Source organism: Sphaeramia orbicularis, chromosome 22 (genome assembly GCF_902148855.1).
Source record: "Sphaeramia orbicularis chromosome 22, fSphaOr1.1, whole genome shotgun sequence".
Taxonomy (NCBI): domain Eukaryota; kingdom Metazoa; phylum Chordata; class Actinopteri; order Kurtiformes; family Apogonidae; genus Sphaeramia; species Sphaeramia orbicularis.
Window position 1 is genome coordinate 50,060,696 of NC_043978.1, and position 24,384 is coordinate 50,085,079.

The window sequence follows — 24,384 nt, forward strand, 5'->3', positions numbered from 1 at the left end:
CTCTCACAAATTTGGATGTGTCTGCCTCACAGCACTACAACTTCTTATGTGGACTAAGGAGTAAACTGAGCATGTGCAGAGTGAATTAGGTGAGTCCTAAGTTGTTCCTGGTTGGAGCAACTGCAAGAGTTACAACTGACCCGTGTTATAACTGTCCCCAGTCTCCCCTACATTAATAATATCCAGGCATGCTGGCAGAATGAAACTGTGAGGTAGACAGGAAGTGCACGGACATGAGTGTGTGTGGGGGTGAATACTTCATAAGACGGGGGGGTGGGGGGGGGCATGATTTTTTGGGGGGGGGGGGGGGGGTAGCGGTCCATCTTTGCGTGCAAGCGGGGGAGGGTGTAGCTCTGTGATTATGTGTGTGGGGGTGATAGCGTCATTGTCCGAGCAGGAGTGAAAGTGAAACTAACTGGCTCTCTCTGGGCTACACACACACACACACACACACACACACACACACACACACAGGAGCAGCGAGCGACAGAATGTCCGCACGGCAAAAAAGTTAATACATCAGCTACATATTGACCGATGTTGATTAATCGGTGATACGCTATAATCCGCCCGGCCGATTAATTGGTCGGGCTCTACAGTTGAAAACCAGTGTTTTATAGTATGTGTCTCTTTACCCCATGTGACTGTAAATCCGTAAGGCGTTGCTGCTGTGACACAGGGCGTAGACGGAGGGCCTGGTTTGTCCGGGTTGGTGGTGCACACCAACACTTCACTGGGACTGCTCTTTCCCTCCATGTTCGATGCTATCAGCTGCAGGAGACAAACAGACTCGTTAGAGGAGGAGATAAAAAGACGGAGGAGGAGGGCGACAGGATGTTAGGATACATCTGAGGGATTGTATGAAGCAGAGGGTAGGTAGAGGACAACGAAGACAAATACACCCAGAAGTCAAGAAACTGTTGTGATTAATAGAGTCTATAAGTCTTCGCTGCTTCACTGATGTTGCTCCTGACTTCTCTTCTTCATTTCTATCACCCCTTCACTGGTTCATCAGTTACGTTTAAGTCTAATGTTTCTGAGTTCACAGGGGACGAACACAGCTAACGCTCATGTCCTCAAACATCTTCAGTCCAGTGTGAACGAGGACATGTACACACACGACAATGCGAGGTGTTTTTTCTGGTGAATGCACTACAACATAAAAACATGGTTAGACCTGCGCTGCCACACATGCAATGCACTTAAAGATTACTCCTGTCGGTACATTGTGTTTCAGGTTCTCATATTATGACCAGCTATCACAGCTTTTAGTCGATCTGGACACTGTTCATTCTGTCTCCTAAATGGCTGCTGGATTGCCTTGTTTCACTATTGGTTAAATTGCAGCCAATTCTGTCTTGGTAAAATGCCGTTTCCTTGCCTGTCTGATGCATGTTTTATAAACAGTGAATAAGGCTGGAGTATGTCAGTATCCTTGGGAACACTTTAATAGGAGGAAACATTACAGACTCAAAAACAATCAAGTTACAAAAAGAATAAATGACTATGAATTATATTCCTACAAGTGTATCTGAAATAAAATAAATAAATAAAAATGCTTAAGCTTTGTTAATCACTATATATCACAGGTGTCAAACATGTGGCCCGGGGGCCAAATCTGGCCCGCCAAAGGGTCCAATCCGGCCCTTGGGATGAATTTGTGAAATGCAAAAATTACACTGAGATATTAACAATCCTTTTAGTTCAGGTTCCACATTCAGACTAGTTTAATCTCCAGTGGGTCAAATTGGTAAAATACTATCATAATAACATATAAATAACGACAACTCCAAATTTTTCTCTTTGTAAATGTAAATATTTTCATGTATTTACACTAAAACAAAGTAGAATTTCGCAAAAAATATGAATAACCTGAACAAATATGAACAACCTGAAATGTCTTACAGGAAGTAAGTACAATTTTAACAAGATTCTGTCTGTTATTAAATGTTTTGTGCATTTGTAAGTTATAACGTACACATGTAAATGATAAACTGACACAGAATATTGTTAAAATTACACTTATTTTTTTCAGTTTGTTCAGTTTGTTGTTATTCACGTCTTTTGAAAGGATACTTTGTAGATGTAAACCTTTTCATTATGTACATGCACTTTTTTTGCTCTGAAACACAGAGAAAAGTTTGAAGTTGACGTTATTTATATATTATTATGTTATTATTTTACTGGTTCAGCCCACCGCAGATCAAATTTAGTTGAATGTGGCCCCGAAACTAAAATGAGTTTGACACCCCTGCTATATACCGTACAATATGCAAATACCTATCTTTGTCTATACAGGATTTGAAAATAGATTAAATTTCTTCTAAACACAAATAATTCCAATCTTGTCAACGAATGCAAGGAGAAAACTTGCAGACAGTCGTCACTTACCCTGAATTTATACTGCGTACTCCTCTTCAGGCCTTGTACAGTACAGGTCAAGTTTTCTCCAGTGTACTTTGGATGAAAGTCTGTTCCCTGTAGGAGACAAACTGTTAGTGATCTGTGTGTACGTACTAGTACTTCTTAGACCTGAGGCTACAGGTACGCGTATGAGCATGAGAATACGACGACTGCTTCTAAACAGGCTTTGTCAAACTCCAAGTGTAAAACCGGGGTATAGAAAAGCTGTATTTCATTTTCTGAAATACAGTGAAAATTGTTTATTCATTTTAACTGACAAACAAAAGGAGGGATTTGGTGAAAATGAACAAATTCCGATTTTGATACGTACAACATAAATGTAAAAAACAAAAACAAAAAACAAACAAAAAAAAAAAAAACACCATCTAGCACCAACAATGGTATCTGTACATTCTTTAAACCTTTCAGTCTGATTTTTTAGTGCGATGCAGGCAAAGAGGAAAAAACAAAAACAAATCAGATTTCAGACTGTAGCTTTTAAATCATATTTTGGAAAATGAGCCATCTCTTTCTGGAAAAGGGATTTGTAGTTTTTCATCAGAGAGAAATTAATGACGAAGGTAGCATAAAGGAAAAAAAAAGAATTAAAAAAAAAAAAAAAAGATTTTACACATTGAGAGGGAGGTGAAACCCATTTCCTATGAAACATCTATATACCAGCGCCGACCACTTTCCAGTAAATGTGCATTCATAGCACTTTTCTACCTTAATGGCACCAAAGCACTTTATAATGTGTCATATTCACACAATCACACACCAGCCGTGGTACAGGATGACCCACACCAGCTCTGACTCACAGGAATACTTGTTCCCTTATAACCCTGATACTGTATAAATAAATATCTGTGGAAATGTTAAAATGTACTAGAAAAGAACCTGCATCAGGCACATCAACTTGGATGTAAGCACCCCCCCCCCCCAGACATTATTTCAAGTAAACGTGCTGCTGTAAATTTGCATCTGTTTCAGTGTCATAAAAGCTGCTGAGTATGTGCTTGTGTTCTTTTTCTTCAGTGGTTTTGTTTTACTGTGTATTTAAGGGTTAAAACAGGGTGGAATAAAAGAAAAAGACAAAGAGGAATTGAAGTTTTACAGGTTTTTACTAAATAAGGTGGAGATTTAGGATGTTGAACATGAATTGTGAACTGGAACACATCGAATGTGATGTTTTATTATGTTGGTCGTTTGTCCAGGACGACAGATGGAAATTAGCTTCTCTACTAAATCTGGTGCATGCATCTATTTCTTTGCCACTAACGCCAATACTCACTGTCCTGTAACTAAATAAATAAATACAAATACAACAGCAAGAAGTATTTGAATTGTGGCCCAGTAGTTTTTGTTTTGCTCATTTTGTTTCTAAGTCAGTTCAGCTGCTTTTTGGCACCTACTTGAACTCCAAAAGGCAGTTGCATGGCCAAAACTTGGTAAAAATACAGTTAAAAAAAAAAAAAAAGAAAGAAAGAAAAGAAAATCACTACAGCACTGCAAGCAACAGTAAAAACAAAAAACGACAATGAAAATGGTGTAAAAACATCCAAAAATACAAAAAAAAAAAAGTTAAAAAAAAAAAAAAAAGGCCAAACTGTCTATTTTTATAGCAAGTCAGTCTCATTCATTGCTCTGTGTTTTGCCCCCCATTACATAAGTGGCAGGGGGTGCACTGAGCATGCTCAGATGCATATAGAAAGGACAAGGTCTATTCTATCAGCACGTTCTGAAATTTTTCCTATTGAGCAAATGGTTGAATTTTTATGAATTTCTAAAATAAATCAAAACGTACGGAACGCTCACCATAGACACGTCAGGGACTAAAGGGTTAAAAAAAAAAAAGTGCTACTTACGCTGTTGTCTTCCTGGATCTCGAGTGTGTATTTGAGCTGCTCCTCAGTGGGGCTGCCTTCAGGACGTCCCCACTCCAGGGTCACCCAGGACACTCCGGCCCTGACAAGCCGTGGTGCCAAAGGCAGGGCGGGCAAGGTGCCCATGGTGTAAAATACCACCTCTGTGCTGAAGCCACTGCACCACACAACACACACACACACACACATTTCATCCATAAGTTTGTACATTTTTTCATTGATACTAAAACAAATAACTGACTGGTTCGAACAGCATGGACTGAGGGCGTGTGTTGTCAATGTCAGAGCTCCTTTTGACTGGGGTGGGTGGTTGTGTGTGGGGTGGCAGGTGAAGATGTGGGAGTGGGATTATTGTGCAGGTGAAGAAAATGTAACAGAAGACAAACAGAATAAATTCATGTCAGAAACATGAGGGGATGAAGACTTATTTGCGAAGGTGAGGGATTTAAAAGTAAAAGCAGCTGCTGTGGACTGAGAGGTTGTTTAAACCTTTTCAAGTAAGAAACATGGCCAGTGGTGTGTGTTGGTGTGAATGTGTGTGTGTTGGTGTGAATGTGTGTTCTTGGCATCAAAAAAAGAGAGAAATGAGCAGTACGGGCTGCTTTGAGCTAATATGTCCTCCCTTGTACTCGCTCTGCTCTTCCTGTCACTGGAACGACTGCAGGCGAGATGGTCCACCGCCATAATGATGAATAAGAGGAAGAGGTGCGAGGGGAAATGAAGGGAAAATGAGAAAGAGGAAGAGGACTGGACTGGTGTCACAGGTGGAAGATTAGGTACAGATGGACCAGAGCATGACTGAGGGTTTCAGGTCCATCATTTTAGACAGTATGACAGGGTTCACACACGCCGCTGCGGTGCATTGTGCAGTTATAATATCTGAGTACTTTCAAATATAAATATGTACGTATTAAGTTTTACACAAAGACAATCTAATCTAAATTATAGGGCAGGACTTTCAACAATCTTACACTATATTTGGCTGAGTAATTAAAAGTGCACAGCACGTTATGTTTTGTCGTTGCGACTGTTTCGTCATCTCATTTTTGTTTTTTTGATATTGAAAAAAATTGGTATGTAAGGCAGTTTTTGAAGGATACAATTGTTAAGCTCTAATAAGTAATAGGTAAATAATTTATTTTTGATTCTACACTAAATTACCATTAATTTGGTTGGTTAAGTTTTCTATTTTTCTGCTTTATTTTCACCTTTTTATGTTTTTGCTTGTTTGTTTGGTTGTATGCATTGTTGTTTTTTCTTTTTCCTATACTGAATGCTGGGTAGCTGAATGTGTTCTGTAGGACAGGCATTAATAGAAGCATTCTGCTTCTGCCTGGGCCTTTTCAATCATTAACCTGTTGGTAATATTTGGAGTGTTGACACTGATTGGATTATTATGTGATGACTGAATAAAGAATTTCATCATCATCATCTTCATCATCATCATGTTGTTTCTGTTTTATGAGATCTTTAATTGCATTGTCATGTTAATATTCTTGCAACATTGTTATTGTGTTCCGTTTTAAAGTTGTTTCTGTCATGTTATGTTTTATGACATTTTCATCTTATGACATCATCAAAATCTTACATGCACGACATTTTTGTTGCTTTGTTATAATATTGTGCCCCATAAAACCACAAATAAATGAGCCGTGTTTTCAACTTTCACTCAAAAACCAGCCTTTAAACTTGAAAAATAAGGATTTTAAGTTTACAGTGTTACTTATCAGTACTGACTGATATGTAAGTTTGTATCATGATCGTTTTATCATCCAAACCTCCTTTGCTGTCAAAGGTCTTGGCTACTAGAAAAATATAACCTTGCTGTAGCAACAAAATCAAAAAGATCTTCCAGTCTCTCGTATTTTTAATAATCTACATTCCTATAGAGAAGTATGTAGGAAAGAACCTGACATGTGTCTTCTGTGGCATTTTGAATTATATGCATAAGATGAGCGTGTGTGTGTGTGTGTGTGTGTACTGTATGTGTTTTCATTAACAGGCTTCAGTACCTTGTGCCGATGTCGTTGTGTGCAGCTACTCTGAACGTGTAGCCACAGGCAGGAAACAGTCGGTTCAGCTTACAGTGTCTCTGGTTCCCAAAGTAACATTCTCTGAAAACACTGTTTTTCTTTCCCTGTAGGACATGAAATAAAAAAGTAACATGAGTCGACAATGAAGACGACAGAAAAAAGAAGAATGAAGGTAAAGAACTAAAAAGTCGCTGGACTGAAAAGTATGAACATGACAAGGTGGAAGGAGATGCAATTGCCTGGAAAACAGATATATCACAGGTAATATCTGTTCAGTGACAGGTGTAAGTGCTTTTTAAAGAAAAAAAAAAAGACTTTTGATGGACATAAAGAACAGGAGGGCAACTTACCTCATCCCACTCGAGAAGGTAGTTTGTGATTTTGGATCCGTTGTCGCCCGGGGGCTGTGGGTGAGAGGCACAAGAGACAGGAAGGATGGAGAGATTAGCCAAGGATAAAAGCCCAACAAGGACACCGACAAAATACCTGCCGTGTTTCTATCATCGGCCTCATGATCGTGTCTGGGTTACCGACGTCACTGTTGATCAGTGACTGTGAGTTTGATGAATATTATTTGTGTAGAAAAGGTTGGAGAGGACACAGGAACTGACTGTGCCGGTGCTAGAAGGCTAAACGGCAAAAGTCAAGTTCGAAGAAAAAACAGGTGACTCAGGATCCTTTTACTACAGAGCAGGAAATTCCAACCTCAGAAAAGAAGTGAGAAGTTTTGGAGTTTTATGTGACTCAGAAGTCAGAGGTGATTTCTCATAGACTGCAAGGGAAGCCCGGCTTCCCCTAAAATTACGAAAATTAAATGGTTAAATATGTACGGTTGTGTTGACATTTCATTGACTCCAAATGTGTTAGAACACGTTCATCTCACAGACGAGTTTGTTCAGAATCAGCTTTATCACAAATTAATGGACTTGATGTTGTTCACTTCTCCTCCATTCCCGTGTCTCTGTTTTCTCATTCGATCTCTGCTCAGTGCATTTGTCCATAGACGCTCAGCGTCCATGCACTTCAGTGGGACTGAGTGGAACAGTTTTTTTCATTGACTCTAAACTGGACAGTAATTGGATAAATGCCATGATGTTGTCCCGCCCCCGGACGCTCAACGTCTCTGGGGGTGAATGGAGCTGTGGGTGGACCTCAGCTGGGCCAGACGCTGGGCTTCCACGTGCTGATTGGAGGATCAGTGGAAAGGCTGAATCCCATTTGATTGACAGCTGTTTTCAGATCTACTCCTTCACTGACAGTTCAGTTTAATACCGTCACACATTCTGCTGTGAAATCAGAGAAACCACTACGAAATTACTTGTTCATTTCTTGCACTGTAAATAAAACATACTCATTGTATTTCCTTGTTTCAATTTAACATAATTTCAGCGTTTTCTTGTTTACTTGGTACGATAAGGTCACTGACCATTTTCTTAAAACGGAACGGAGGGACGAATTTATGTTTAAATAACTTGACTTTTTTTTTTTTTATTTAAGCAGACAATGAGCTTCCTCTGTCTGAAAGACGAGCAGCCGCCACTGTCGGAAGTTCTTTTTTTTCGATCCTTGCTGAATACTTGTTTTTTGGAAGCTAGACAGTGTTTAGCTACATCCTGGAAATCTGACCCCCCAGTACTGCTTCACAGTGTTTCAGTTCTGCAACAAAGAACAGACTTGACAAGTTTCGGAAATAATAATAATCATCATAATATACCTGTCGATGGTTGGATGGATGACACTAATTTATTTTCTTATATTCAATTGTGTTTTTTTTTCCAGTAATATTATTATTTGTTTCTTTTTTGTGTTTATATTCTGTATTTTTATATACATATATACTCTCTATGTTCCTTGTTTAGTTTTTTTTTTTACTTGTTCTCTTGGTTAATAGAAGAAAATCTCCATAAAAACATTCATTCATTTTCTGAACCCGCTTTATCCTCACTAGGGTCACGGGGGTCGCTTGGAGCCTATCCCAGCTACATAGGGGCGAAGGCGGGGAACACCCTGGACAAGTCGCCAGTTCATCGCAGGGCTGAACATATAGAGACAAACAATCACTCTCACATTCACACCTATGGGCAATTTAAATTAACCAATTAACCTATTAGTGCATGTCTTTGGATGGTGGGAGGAAGCCGGAGTACCCGGAGAGAACCCACGCAGACACGGGGAGAACATGCAAACTCCACACAGAAAGGTCCCACCCCCCGTCGACTGGTGTTGGAATCGAACCCAGGACCTTCTTGCTGTGAGGCACGAGTGCTAACCACTGCACCACCATGTCGCCCTCCATAAAAACATGTCTTTAAAAAAAGTTATTTTTCCACCACAGGAACTTTTCCAGGAACTTTGAAAATCCTTGTTGCGTTTCCAGTGAAATTACCTGGATAAAAAAAACTTTCCCTCGACCCCAAACTTTCAGATTCTCTGGAATTCTTTGAGCTGAGACTATGTGCTGAAGCATGCTGATTGGTGGAACACACACTCACACTCCACATTCCACATTTACACTATCCCCCTACAGCCTGTATGCAAATGCAAACTTGTTTATTCCATTTCACTTTGTAGTGTAATCAACTGGAAAACAAAGCAAAAGAAGATAAGCTATGATGAGGTCCATTTGCCAATACTCTCGGCATAAATCCAGCAGGACTTAAAATTGGTGACTGGAAATGACTGAGCCTCATTTGAATACATTTTCAGAAACTTTGAGGTGGAAACACAAAAAACACAGATTACCAGCCATTATTTTACCCTGGTAAATAAGTTCTTGGTGATAAACGTTCCTATGAATCAGGTGTGAAAAGGGCTACAGTTGGCGTACCTTCCACTGTAGGGTGAGCGTGCTCTTGGTGCGGTGGGAGAGTTTCGGGGGTAACGGGACGTCAGGGACGCTGCAGTGTGTGGTGAATGAGCCGGCTTCTGAACACGAGCCTCGAACCGAGTTGTACATTGCAGAAACCCTGAGGGAAACACATAAAAAACATTAAACATAATAAAGCAAAAACATGGCCTTATTACAGTTTTGGACAATATTTTGCCTGACAAATATGAAATGTCTTAAATAGGTGCAAATTTAACAATATTCTGCCTGTTACTACTTTAGTGTCTTTGTAGATCCACTGTGATCTATAAGTTGTAAAGTAAATGTCTAAATAATTAGCTGAGGCATAATATTATTAAGATTGCTTTTATTTTTCTCAAGAAATTCCATGCTGTTCATGTTATTTACATTTTAGGATACATTAAAGGACAGTTTGTAGATGTAAACATTTTCCTTTTTTCACTGGTATTATTTTACTGGTCCAGCCCACTTGACATCATACTGGCCTGTATGTGGCCCCCGAACTAAAATGAGTTCGACACCCCTGATGTAGACGGTGAGAGTCAGTAAAATTGTCGACATCATGACAATTAATGGCCTAGTTTGTGTATTTGGGTCCTAAGATTGCGAACCACAGACACAAGTCCTTACCGTACGTGGTAGTCTGTCGCTGGCCTTAGATCTTTAAGATGATACTCCAATTCTTCCCCACTGAAGAAGACAAAAACACAAGTCAATCCATGTATTTAAGTGTGACTTTACTGTGATATTTGGACTCGTACGTCTCGGTACACTCGTACCTGTATATGAGGCGGTACTTTCCATCTCGTCCCTTATCTGAAAGAGAGACCTCGTAGGAGCAGGACACAGGTACCCCGTTACTATGCCTGTTCACCAGCCCTGCAGGGGGGGCCCAGGACAGCCGCGCAGCTCGCGCCTGCACATTAGACACCTGGAAGACACACACACACACACAATCACACAGATGAGTCAGGTATTCCCAGATGCACAAGAACGTATTCAGTAATGACCTTAGGTTGGCACCTCTACACAGGGTGTATCACATATCCTATACTGTCTGTGTGTGTGTGTGTGTGTATATATATCCTTACTGTTTGTATATATTTCTTATCTATAGTATAGACTTAGCTTTTTGTATATTGTCGTACTATTTAAGTACTTTATGTATATTTAATATTTTATCTTGTAGTTTTTGTACATTGCCTATACTTTTCAGTATTTGGTGTGATATTTTTGTACAGTCTTTTTGCTGCTGAACAGAACAGAACTGCTAAACAGATTTTCATTGTTCCCATAACAGTGGTAATACAGCGCATTCTATTCTATTCTATTCTATTCTATTCTATTAGCATGTTGACCTGTGGGATATCTAGGGACTGAAGGTAGTAAATGCGTTGTTCCTGTTTTTAACTTCATTTCCCATCATGCAGTGTGGTTCTCTGCTTCCTGTCAACCATCATGGACATAGCAACATGATTGTAAGGCTTCTGTATTCCAAAATTACTAATATCTCCCAAAATATTGGTCCTATCAACTTGCCGAGATATTTAATGTGGAGATTCCTCAACTGTACCAAATTGGCCAGTTAAAAATATCTCAGTTTCTCAGAACTGTGCAGATATGCACGCACGCACACACACATGCACGCAGACACGTACACACACACACACACACACACACACACACACACACACACTCCGAGAACTTCCAGTATTATGATATAGATTCTATATGTACCAAAAAACACAGATGGAAAAAGGTGAAGCTATGGTGTTTTTCTGAGTCCAGATTTTATGTTGCTATGAACATAAAATTAGTTTTTTTAACAGTAGAAAATTTAGAACTGATGCCTGATTCCGTCTCAGAGGAACAATACATCAGCTTTCAGTTCTTGTCAGTCAAGTTTGCAGTCTATACAGTTTATTAGAGCTGAAACAATTAATCAAATAATCAACTTGAACAATAAGCTCCAATTACAATTTTCCTGAATCTGAGCTTTGTTTCCTTAATTTCGCTGCCACTAAACATTGGTTCCACTGTTGTGTTTCACACAGACGCTTATTGTGACGCACATGACGCCAGGATCAACACAAAGCTGTATGTTAGTTCAGTGCAGTGCACACAGTTTGTTGATAACATCTGACTTGTTTGTTATCATTTATATAGAGAGATATTTTTATCCTTTTTCTTTTACACTTTTTGTGGTTGTTGTTTCAGCTGGTTCTGGAATAAAGGACAATTTCTTTGTCATTTTCAGACATGTTTTTTTCTGTTTTCATTTCCATGTCTTTCACATTTGTACTATGTTTTCACTTTTTCAATCAAACATTTAACAGATGAAAATAATTAATAGATTACAAAACTAATCAACAGCTGCAGCTCTACAGTTTATAATGCATTTCTACAAGAAAAAAAAGCCCTTTTTGTTTTATTCTGTGTTACACAATTTATTATGTGTGAATATTGGATTTAGTGCCTTTTTGTGCATTTGTTTTTTTGCAGCATCACGGTAAAACAATATGTTATCAAACCTATTACTCATTTTCAGTGGTTCTTTCTGGTTCAGACACATCTCTTCCAGGAAAACACAAGAAAATAATAATGGAAAAAAAAAAAAAGACAACCATAGAGAAGTGGCTTGCATTTTTGTGTGTTTTAATGCCTGTGAGTGTGTGCATGTTTATGAGAGTTTTTGCTGCGGCACATGGTGGGTGAGCCAATTTAGTGTGATTTAACACAGTCTGCTGCCATTCCAGACTCTGCATCCACTGAATAGGCGATGAATGTGCCTGGAGGGCAACGCTAACCACAACCATGCCCAGACTGTCTACGAGGAAGACAGACAGACAGACGAGCAGGAAACAAGGTGGAGAGACAGACGTGTAATTTCACCAAGAATCTAGATTGTAATGATAGATATTACACCGTGACATTATTGCGTCCACATGCCTGAATCCTGAAAGCTACGGCGCGTCACACTGTCGACATGCTTTACTTCTAAGGCGTGAAATAAAAGGAGCTCAAACATCCAACAACAGAAACGAGGGAATTAAAACAGAAATAAAAGGCGACACTGAAAAACTGAAAAAACTTTTGGCAGTCTATATTAAACCCTTTCATGCATAGTGGTCACTACAGTGGACAGCTATTCAAAGCTGTAATCTTATATATTCATGGAGTTTATTGTTTTAGTTCCATATCAGCCAATAAAGCAGACGTACCATTGATGTAACTTTGCTGTTCTTGATAAACCTGATCTGCAGTAACATGTTTGAGTATAAGTCTATTCCTTGTTATTATTATTAGACTGTAATTAACTTTTTTTTGTTTAAACAAAAAGTTTTTTTTTTTTTTAATGCATTATCTCCATAAAGTGAGTAATAACTAATATTAGACTATGTTAAAATGTGACAAAACATCAGATTAGCAGCATTAAAACAATTTATTTCATAGTTTCCACACAGAATATTAGTAAATACATGTTTCTTTGCTTCAAAAATTTAACTCATGGTGTCCAACTGAGTGGATATTTTTGCAATTCCATGAAAAATATTTTCATAAAAAAATCTAATCGGTGTGTTTTTTTTTTTTTTTTTTTTTTTTTTTTTGTATTTTTTTACTGCCTAAAGAGGAATAAAAACATTCAGGAAAAAATCTTGATTGAGGTTTTCATAATTCATGCATGAAAGAGTTAAATTTCTTTCTGATGTAACAGGGTTTCATATTGAACCTGAGGCAACAATTGCAATATTTGGCATTCCATCACATTCTTTTCATTTTAACCAAAAATCTAAAAATCTAATTGCCTTCACCACTCTTCTAGCTCGTAGACTAATACTGCTAAAATGGAAAGATAAACAACCTCCAATGTTTAAATCTTGGTTTCTGGATTTTTTTTTTTTACATCATTTAACATTGGAAAAAATCAGATATTCTATAAGAGGATGTACCAATAAGTTTTTCAGTACCTGCCAACCTGTTTTAAATCACATAAAAAAGGTAGATCCCTCACTTATTCCACAGTAGTCTGATTAATACAAGTCTGTGACTAATATCTGTGTTCCTTATTTATTTATTATTCTTATTGTCAGTTATTATTATTATTATTTATTTATTTTTGGTGCAACAGGGTGGGAATGTTCTTGGGTTTGGGTTTAAAAACAAAAAAAAAACAATGACAGTATTATATTTTTCTGTGACTCGATATGTAATGAAAATACTTTGAACAGAAATAAAAGGCAACAAAGAGCCAAGAAAGATGATGATAATAGGCACCACCTTAAGGTTTATGGACTATAAGACATAACCTGCTCATCATTAACCCTTTCATGCACGAATTATGGGAACCTTACTCAAGATTTTTTTCCTGAGTGTTTTTATTCCTCTTTAGGCATGAAAAAAACGATGCGATTGAAAACTTTCTTATGAAAAATAAATAAATAAATAAAAAGTAAAAAAAAAAAAAAAAAAATTAAAAAAAAAAAAAAGCAATAATAATAAAAACAATTCTTAGGTACCTATTTTTCATGAAGTTGCAAAAATGTCCACTCAGCTGGACACCATGCATTTAAATTTTTGAAGCCAAGAAACATGCATTTACTGATAATTGCGTGAAAACTATAACTATTACACTCAGGGGAGATCTACACAATGTTACCAATTCATGTCAGAAACGATATGTAATGTCTTAAAACTTTAATAAAGATATGTGTAAAAAAAAAAAAAGTAAAAAACAAAACAACAAAATCCATGAATATACAAGAGAACAGCTGTAGAATAAGTGTCCACTGTAGTGACCAGTATACATGAAAGGGTTAATAATCTATCACTGACAGGTTGAGGAATAATTTATTGTACAAGGTGTCCACATAGTCTCTTTACAATTAAAAAAAAGAAAAAAAAAGTATTACAAAAGCAATTGTTAAGATATGTTAATCAGATTTGTTCTATGTACTCAGTGGTTATACAAGTTTTAATCCTGTTACAAACTGAGTTCATTTCTTTGAGCGCTTTTAAATCCAAACAGAGTTCCTGAAGCCGACCCCATAACTCGCGCTTCTTTTTCTCAGTCTGCTTGTAAATGTTGTTTTCACTATTTATTGTTCTATGTGTTTTCGCTGTGTAATCTTGTAACTGTGTGTTGTAGTTGCTACTGCCTTTCTTAGACAGAAAAAGAGGTTCTTAATCTGGTGGGATTTTTCCCGCTTAAATAAAGGTTTAAAAAAAAAACAAAAAACAAACATTGTGGGATCATGTGCAATCGAATCATTGGTCCATTTTTCTTCAACAAGAGATCAATTACTGCAAATGTTTATCTTGACCTTTTGACTGAACATGTGCCGACACAACTGGATGACCTTCAACCAACCGTCATGTTCCAGGTACATGTGTGGAGTTAAAATGATTTTTGCTGATTCAGTCTGTTTAAGCATTTTGCCATTCTGACGAGTTTAAACTTTGTACTTGTCATTCTGATTAGTTTAGACCAGGGGTGTCAAACTCATTTTAGTTTAGGGGCCACATTCAGCTAAATTTGATCTGCGGTGGGCCGAACCATCAAAATAACAACATAATAATATATAAATAACGTCAACTCCAAACTTTTCTCTGTGTTTCAGAGCAAAAAAATTTAATTTACATAATGAAAAGATTTACATCTACAAAGTACCCTTTCAAAAGATGTGAATAAAATGAATAAACTGAAAAAAAATAAGTGTAATTTTAACAATATTCTGTCTCAGTTTATCATTTACATGTGTACATTATAACTTACAAATGCACAAAACATTTAACAGACAGAATCTTGTTAAAATTGTACTTACTTCTCTTAAGACATTTCAGGTTGTTCATATTTCTTCAGGTTATTCATATTTTTTGCGAAATTCTACTTTGTTTTAGTGTAAATACATGAAAATATTTACATTTACAAAGAGAAAAATTTGGAGTTGTCATTATTTATATGTTATTATGATAGTACGAGGGCCGTTCAATAAGTTCATGGCCTCACCCAGAAATACTGGTTGTTATAATACAGGATGTTACATTCTTTCGTGATGGGATAGTGATGCTTGAACATCGATGGACCAAGTGCATTGCTGTAAATGGAGATTATGTTGAAAAATAACATATAAATTATCAGTCTGTGTTGTTCTGTTCTGGGTGAGGCCATGAACTTATTGAACAGCCCTCGTATTTTACCAATTTGACCCACTTGAGATTGAATTGGTCTGAATGTGGAACCTGAACTAAAAGGATTGTTAATATCTTAGTGTAATTTTTGCATTTCACAAATTCATCCCAAGGGCCGGACCGGACCCTTTGGCGGGCCGGATTTGGCCCCTGGGCCACATGTTTGACACCTGTGGTTTAGACTTTGTACTTGCTATACTGAGCAAATCAATAGAATTTAATCAAAACCAGATACTGCGGGGACATGTGATGGAGCTTAGGTAAACATGTTTACATGTCTTGCACAGTATAAAGGCTCCTTGACTTCTCTGAGTCTTTGTCCAGTCTTAGACTGTACCCTGTTTCGGCCGAACAGTAACTTTGTCTCTGAAACTTTTGTTGATCATTGTGCTTATTGCTGTAGTTTCATTTTAATTGGAAATATTATTCTGTAATAAATTGATGTAAATTTACAAGCTCATTGTGCTTCTTTCTCACCGTGAGGTTTAGGCCCTGACACATGGTGCACCACCACTATGGGGACTGTATGTTTGTGGGTTCCTAAATCAAACATTTCCAGACCGGTGAGTTGGAAGGGATGGCCCCATTCCCTGGACACCTCGTTCACCAGATATCACTGCCCTGGATTTCTGTCTGTGGGGTTATGTTAAAGATATTATGTCTCGAATAAAGATATGAGACAACAACGACCTGAAGCAAATATCACTGTTGCCACTGATGAGGCTATGAGACGCTGAAAAAATCTAAATCTTACCCAGTGTATTTTTCTCCTTTCTAGAAATTATACCAAGATAATTTTCACTTGTTCCATTTTTTTTTGTTGTTGCTTGAATTAAGCAAAAAAAAAAAAAATCTTGAATTAAGCAATAAAATCTGCCAATGGAACAAGTGAAACTTATTTTGGTAAGATTTCTTGAAGTAAGATTTTTAAGATCTATTGTCTAATAATAAGTTCTTATATCTCACTGAAAAGTTACTCTTTAGGTCAGGGGTGTCAGACTCATTTTAGTTCAGTTCCACATTCAGCTAAATTAGATCTGCAGTGGGCCGAACCAGTAAAATAATAATTTAGATAATATAGAAATAATGTCAACTCCAAACTTTTCTCTCTATTTAAGAGCGAAAAAAGTTAATTTACATTATGAAAAGGTTTACATCTACAAATATCCTTTCAAACAATGAGTAACATGAACAAACTGAAAAAATAAGTGTAATTTTAACACTGTTCTGCCTCACATTTATATAATAATATAAAAAAAAATACACAAAACATTAAATAACGGGCAGAACCGTGTTAAAATTGTACTTCTCTTAAGACATTTCAGGTTGTTCATATTTGTTCAGGTTATTCAAAATTTTTGTGAAACTCTACTTTGTTTTAGTGTAAATGCATGAATATATTTACATTTACAAAGAGAAAAATTTGGAGTTGTCATTATTTCTATGTTATTATGATTGTATTTTACTGGTCCTGCCCATTTGAGATTGAATTGGTCTGAATGTGGAACCTGAACTAAAAGGCTTCTTAATATTTTAGTGTAAATTTTGCATTTCACAAATTCATCCCAAGGGCCAGACTGGACCCTTTGGTGGGCCAGATTTGGCCCCCGGGCCGCATGTTTGACACCTGTGCTTTAGGTGATTATGTCTTATTTTAAGTGTGATGAAATATTTTGACTAGAAATGAGAAAAATACACTCGGTAAGATTTTGATTTTTGCAGCGGACAGCCACCATGGCAACAAATCCCGTACCGTCTAATGGACCCGTATGGAGCTGCATTAAATGAGGCAAAAACACTTTGATATCTACTTTTCATTTTGTCATAATTTCCACAGTTTTGTCTATTCATTTGCTTTCGTAATAAACATGTTAAATTGTAAAGAGACTTTATGGAGCCCCTGTACATTCAGTCACAAGGAACTGAAAAATACTGGAAATTCCAACAACTGAGAGATAAAGGACACCCTCTGTATGTGCAGATAATAAATGATGATCATTTGTAAATGCTACTAGTTTCATTCCAAAAGTCACCTCTGGTAGAAGCTGATGGTTAATATTAGGCTTCTCAAGTGGGGTTCCTGGTTTTGAAGGAAAATAAGTTAAGAAATGTATAAATTGACCTAAAATTACCTATTTTTCACAGTTAGTTTGATATTCAGTTTGGGATTTAACCTTTTAACTAGTTCTGTGACAACTTCCACACAAAGTTTTCACAACATTTAACTTTTCCTAAGTGGTTTATTATCATTTATTATAATATTATCCAGTCCATTTTACATTTTTTAGTGATAATCAGGTACTTTGTTTATTTACTAATTATGCAGATGTTCATAAAAGGTCAAAACAGAGAGAAGTGACTTTTTCTAAGCACATCATTAACTGAATATTAAAACAAGCATCTACATCCACTGTCATTAGTAAAACTATGTGAGTTTATGCAGAAGATGATTGTTTCCATGTTCGTTACAGAGCCTCTGAACAGCCAAAAAATAAAGATAGATCTGATTCTGCTGAAAAGATGAGAAACTGCATTTTACCTGAATTATTTACATGTGTTGATAGGATAAGAGCTTCAACAGTTGTCAAACATTTTAGATCAGAAGATGCTTTAGGTCACTGGAAGCTGTTTAACCCATAAGGATCCAGTGGTACTTCTGTGGCAGTTCCCAAATGAATTTACCTCCAGATTTAACCTTTCTGAAATTATTCATCACCATTTATTATAAAATTATCTTCTTGTATTTGGTGTTTTTTTTCAGTGTAAATCATGTATTTTCCTATACTTAATAAACTGATCATGTAGATGGTCATGGACAATGAGATTAAAGTTGAGGGTTATTATGTTAAAAAACAAAGAAAACTAAAAAAAAAGTGACTTTTTAAGCAAAGATATCAACAAATAACTACAAAACTAAGCATGTACAACCACTGGCATTGATCCAACTCCCTGGGTTTTGCTGGTGAATCAATGCTGTAGAAGATGACAGTGTTTCCACAGTAACTACAGAGCCTCTGAATGTCCAAATGGGTCATATCTGATGACCATGAAAAGATGAAAAACGGCATTTTACACCAATTATTTACATGTATTGATAGTGGATAGTGGATCAGAAGTTATTAAACAAACTTTTTTTTTCAATGTTATGGATAAAATACAATAATATTCTGTCTTTGCTTAATTTGCTGTGTAAGACTGGAGAAAAATATTCACCTTTATTATATTACAAGAAGCAAACAGTGGATTTAGGTATTTTGGATAATTATCAGAGAGTAAAACCTTGATAAATTGAACTAATTTAACCTCAAACTTGCTTCTATCAGAAACTATCAGATTTTAAATCCATTTTCAGTCAATTTCTACTATTTAACACTGATATGTCATTGAAACAGCATAACAATTCTGTTTTTTCCTGCAATATTGCACAAAGGTCAATATACCAATTCTTGTTCCAAGTTCTCCGCAGTAATATTGTCTGATTCGACCTTTCAGTTCATTTGATCAGAGCACAGCAAGGACTGTTTCACAAATGTTACCTTAAATCTTCTCATCTTTTTAATTAATCTGGAAAATAGATTTAACTTGCATCAGTACAATGTGGATTAGTCATCTCTAAACTACACACTCTCGCATGAATGGATTTTTAAAGGAGCTCTTAACCCTTTCATGCATACTGGTCACTCCAGTGGACAGTTCTTCTCCAGCTGTTCTCTTGTATATTCATGGATTTTGTTGTTTTAATTCCATATCAGCCAACACAGTGGACGCTAATGCATCATCCCATAATACACTGCAGTTTATATCATTACTGTAAATTTCTTGTTCTTGATAAACCTGATCTGCAGTAACATATTTGAGTGGAAACCAATTGCTAATTGTTATTAGGCTGTAATTAACAGTTTTTTGCTAAACTAAAAGGTGTTTTTTTTTTTTTTTGCATATTATCTGAGTGAGTAATAACTAGTATTATAGTATGTTAAAAGGTGAGAAAACATCAGATTAGCAGCATTCAAAATGTTTTTTCTTTTATAGTTTTCACACAATATATCAGTAAATGCATGTTTCTTTCAAAAATGTCATTTTTAATCTGTTCTGTCGTTTGTATATGCAGCCTGTGCTGCTCCTCATTCTGTTTGTGTGCTGTCTCTTGGCCAGGTCGTTACTGTAAATGAGAATCAGTTCTCAACTAACTTACCTTGTTAAATAAAGGTTAAATTAAAAAAAATAATAAAATAATAATAAAACGCATGTTGTCCAGTTGAGTGGACTTTTTTGTAACTCCATAAAAAATAGGTTCATAAAAAATGTTCAATCACATTGTTTTATTTTCATGCCAAAAGAGGAATAAAAACACTCAGGGGAGAAAAAAAAAATCTAGATTAAGGTTTTCGTAATTCATGCACGAAAGGGTTACTAACAATAACCCCTCCAACCTCAACATATACAATATATAAGTGGTACACTGCGACTGTAAGTGTGTGTCTATATGTGATTATGAGCTATTAACAATGATTACGTTAGCGTAGACGGGGCAGGAGTCAGTGCTATTGTGTACATCCAGGCTGTTTGAGGTGAAAAATGGTTCAGCTCCATCTGCCTCCAGGCACTGAGCACAAAAATATACAAGGAGAAAACACAAGTGAATAACTGTGTTTACTTCAACACCCCCCCCCCCCCCCCAAGCAGAAGGAGCCATTTGCCATGGAAGTAAACCATATTACCATGGGACCAGGTAACACTGTGAACACTTTTAATGAAATATTCTCTCATATGAGTTTTTCCTTCCACGATACCTGCTTAATTTATTTAGGGGGTCAAATGAGTGACCATTTTTGTCAAGAAAAAAAAAAAAGTTGTAAAAAATGCCTAGAACTGTGTTGAAATAATGCTAATCCATTTGTGCACAGACTACTGATATTATTTGACAGTGGAAGCTCTATTTCCAGAAATATTGGATTTTGAATAGCACGTGTATGTGAAAACTTTTGCTGGTGGACGGACGTGACATTACCCATGATGATCTGGTCAGTACCAGTACTTTATTAGTAATAAACTTATAGACTTACTATTGCTAATTCTCCTCTTATTCATAAATGTTAGTATTGTGGATCTAAAACAATACCAGCTGACACAAAAACACTAAATGTGTCAGTGGACGGATGTGACATGTTTGTTGTGGATCCCATCATACTGATGCTCAGCAGCCATGTCACCGTTTACACTAATGATCCCTGTGCAAAAACTAGGATCACAATTATTTATTGTGTAGTTTATCATCAGACTAAAGAGGAAATAACAATATAGAATTGTTATTTCTTTATAAAAATGCTTATTATTAGAAAACTGTTGATTTAAAAAGTGACGTGTGACATTCTTAATGGCGTAACATAAGCAGGATGGATCAGCACCATACTCCAGATTGCAACCTGTAAAATAAAACGTGATATGTAGTATAAAATTTTGTAAGAAAAATTGGGGAATCTAAAAGAATAGAATATTTGTTTTTCAGGTAAATTCAGTTCAAATATAACTTGGCCATTTGTGACATGAAAATATAGCATTAATTGTGCTGAAATTGGACATTTTTGAGCTGAAAACATAGTTCATATGAGCATCAACATGTTACAACAGAACTGAAATCCTGTACATTTGCAGAACTTGCATTTACCAACACACAGTTCCTTTGGGGATTCACTTAGATTGATTTCTTATGCACAAAGACATAAATAAGACCTCTAAGCAAATTTTAGCCGATGTCGAAGCCAAATCTATCAAATCTGTCGGAGGAAATGTCGCACTTTCTTCAGTCTCTGGTAAAAATCAATAACTCACTGAGATATCAAAAAATAAATGCGTTGTATTAGTGCAGAGGTCATCAAAAGTTATGACGCTACACAGATGTCTACTGAGCCTCGAGCGCTGAAAAGTCACACTTCCCATTTCCCTGCCTCTCCTCAGTTTACTCTCCTGTCTATATCCATTCACAATTCTCAAACCGTTCACTTACACACAACCCGCTGACATAACTGTTTTAACCTGAAGTAAGCAAATCTCTTCTAGTAAACATACAGTCTCCCTCGGGGACTGGGAAAAAAAAGAGCTTTTCCAGTTAATATAGACACAGTGGGAAGCCAATCGTGTGAATGAGCAGATGCTGCCCTCATGTGGCTGTGCTGAGAACAGCCTTAAAACATCACTCATCTTCTGTCTGTCTTGTTTAAGCCCTGAAAATGACAGAGATCAGGCTGACCAGGTGACCCGCTTTATGGAGGACTGGGCAGTATTCTGATCCTTTCATCCTGCGTCCCACATTCTGAGACAATGTCACGCATTTTCAGTTTGAAGAGAAAACATAAGTTCAACTAAATTAGATTCAGCTTCCAATCCACGTTTCTGAGATTTAGCCGGTATTTAGAAAATCTGCAAAACACACTGACTGCAAATGTGCCCATGATCACCATTATATGAATACTGGGGGTTGGTTCACGGAGTAAAAACATAGAAGCGGTCGTATGTTTTAAGTGAATTAACTACAGTTCTGAGAAAAGGAAAGACGCTATATAAGTATGAATGGAGAGATTTTCAAAAGTGGTGATTGACCATTTGTCAGATTGGAGTTCTGCGTTGATTTGTTTCATGTTTCTTTGAAAATTTGTCTAAATATTGTTGTAAAACAGAGCTCAACTTAGAGCTGAAACAATTAATTGACTCAAATGGATTAAAAAAAATGATTTGATGATGATTTTCCTCAATCCAAGCTTCATTTCCTTAATTTCACTGACACTAAACATTTGTAAGAAAAAAAAACAAAAAAAACATTGGTTCCGCTGTTATGTTTCACACAGATGGAGGATCAAGACAAACAACAGAAGAGACAAGGATAAAAAGGCAGAAAACGTCAATAAGTTCACTTTTCTTCGGTGAAACCATCACTTACACCTTTAAACTTAAAAAAAAAACAAAAATATTTGGTTTTATTCTTTTCACTTGTATGTTAGTTCCATCTGAAGTTGTTAGTAAGTTGAACAGAAATGTGTTGAAAACTGCAGTGCACATATCTGCAGATGTCATTTGTCTTGTTTGTTGTTATATTCTTATACATACTTTTATACTGCTGTTAGTGATGTTGTTTCTATATAGATGTATTTTTTCATCCTTTCACTTTTATATTTTTTGTGGTTGTTTCAGCTGGTTCTGGAATAAAGGACATGTTGTCATTTTCAGACGTGTCTTTTTCATATTTTGACTTTTTCGTGTATTCAAATAACTGTTTAATCGAATTGAATCAATGACAATAATCAACAGATTAATCGGTAGCTGCAGCTCGAGCTCAAATTATGCGAAGAAATACGGTCTTTAGTTATGCGAGGACAAAAAAATGTCAGTAAAACGCCTCCATAACCTTCAATAAAACCCTGAACTCGTCCTATCTGAAGGAGAACGCAGGGTTAACACTGAAACGACCAACCAAGCTCTAAGTGTTTGGTTTTTTTCCCCAGTACTTCCATGTCAGGTTTTTCCATGTACAGATGGAAAACGCACAAAAAACTGCTGAAAACTGATCTTATCGGATAAGACTGTAGAAACTTTCTGAAGCTTTCTCTTATGTTTCCTGTATTAGTGAGTTGGAAAAGTTCCATTCATATAAAATACTGTTATAAGTGCAGTTCTTCACATATTGAGAGCTGAACATGAAATAAACAGTCGATTGTGTTTCTTTTTGTTTTTAAGTTTAATAGACGTTAGCTGAATCTAAACTTAAGACTCCCTCTTAGGTTTGTTAATGTGTCGTCACAACATAATCTTTAGTTTGTTCGGATCTGATCATCCTATGAGAGATACACGGCAAAACCCAGTCACTTCTTCTTTGTGTAAACATCTGATTTTTATGTTAATCACAGAATGGGGTGGAAATCTGGTAAAGACATCAGAGTCTCATGTTAGCTATGACTGCATCGGACACAGAGGTGATTGATGAAAGTGGTTATAACTTTGAGGTTTGTGTGTGTGCGTGTGTGTGCATTTTTTGGGATGACCTACCTGTGGTTTGTCGATTGTAGACAACATGTCTTGAACTCGCTTTCCCTCCAAATCATTATCTGAAAGGACAAAAACAGAAAAATACACATCAGAGAGTCATTACAGATGAAAAACTGCTTCAAAGAATGTTTTGTTTTGTTTTTTTTCAGCAAAGAGAGACTGGCACTTCTGGTGTGACACTTGGCAAGTCGACTGCTGCGTTGTGTGAACGCCTCAAGCATTTCTGAATTTAATTCTGATTCTAGGTTTTTTTCATTTGAAGAAGAATCCTACATTCCCAAGTCTCAACACAGATGCAAATTAACCCTTTCATGCATAGGTCACTCCAGTGGACAGTTCTTCTCCAGCTGTTCTCTTGTATTTTAATGGGTTTAGTTGTTTTAGTTCATATCAGCCAACACAGTGAACACTTACGCACCATCCCATACACTGACATTCAGACCATTACTGTAACTTTGCTTTTTTGATAAACCTGATCTGCACTAACATGTTTAAGTGTAAATCAATTGTTATTTGTTAGACAAGAATTTTTTTTTTTGCATATTATCTCCATGAAGTCAGTAATTACTGGCATTAGAATATGTTCAAATGTAAGAAGACATCAGATTAGCAGCATTAAAAATGTTTTTATTTCATTGTTTTCATCTCACTTTCTGATATTGGGTTTTAAGCACATGTTTCTTTACTTCAGAAATTAAATGCATGGATATTTTTGTAACTCCATAGAAAAAAAAAACTCGATCTCATTGTTTTTTTCATGCCTAAGGAGGAATAAAAACACTGAAGAAAAAAATCTTGACTAAGGTTCTCACAATTCATGCATCTAAGGGTTAAAACATCTTGTCAGCGATGCTGAAAATGAAGCTTGTGATTGACACAGAGAGAGGGTTCAATTCCCACAAGCCACGTTATTGTGATATCTGGAATCTACGGCTGATCGCTGTCGAGGGTCGGCCAAGGTTTGCATCTAGGTTGGGAAACAGCTCAG

The 24,384-nt window shown here is 36.6% G+C and overlaps 1 protein-coding gene across 1 annotated transcript in view; it reads right to left on the reverse strand.

Annotated features, from left to right (window-relative positions):
- Nucleotides 1-24,384, reverse strand: part of fndc3ba (fibronectin type III domain containing 3Ba) — a 260,323-nt gene that overhangs the window by 62,118 nt on the left and 173,821 nt on the right. The window contains exons 8-16 of the mRNA XM_030127293.1: nucleotides 23,397-23,455; nucleotides 9,947-10,098; nucleotides 9,798-9,857; nucleotides 9,147-9,285; nucleotides 6,670-6,723; nucleotides 6,299-6,423; nucleotides 4,269-4,443; nucleotides 2,392-2,478; nucleotides 636-771 (exon numbers count right to left, since the gene is read on the reverse strand). Of these exons, the coding sequence (XP_029983153.1) occupies nucleotides 636-771; nucleotides 2,392-2,478; nucleotides 4,269-4,443; nucleotides 6,299-6,423; nucleotides 6,670-6,723; nucleotides 9,147-9,285; nucleotides 9,798-9,857; nucleotides 9,947-10,098; nucleotides 23,397-23,455 (987 nt within the window). The remainder of the gene's footprint in view (nucleotides 1-635; nucleotides 772-2,391; nucleotides 2,479-4,268; nucleotides 4,444-6,298; nucleotides 6,424-6,669; nucleotides 6,724-9,146; nucleotides 9,286-9,797; nucleotides 9,858-9,946; nucleotides 10,099-23,396; nucleotides 23,456-24,384) is intronic.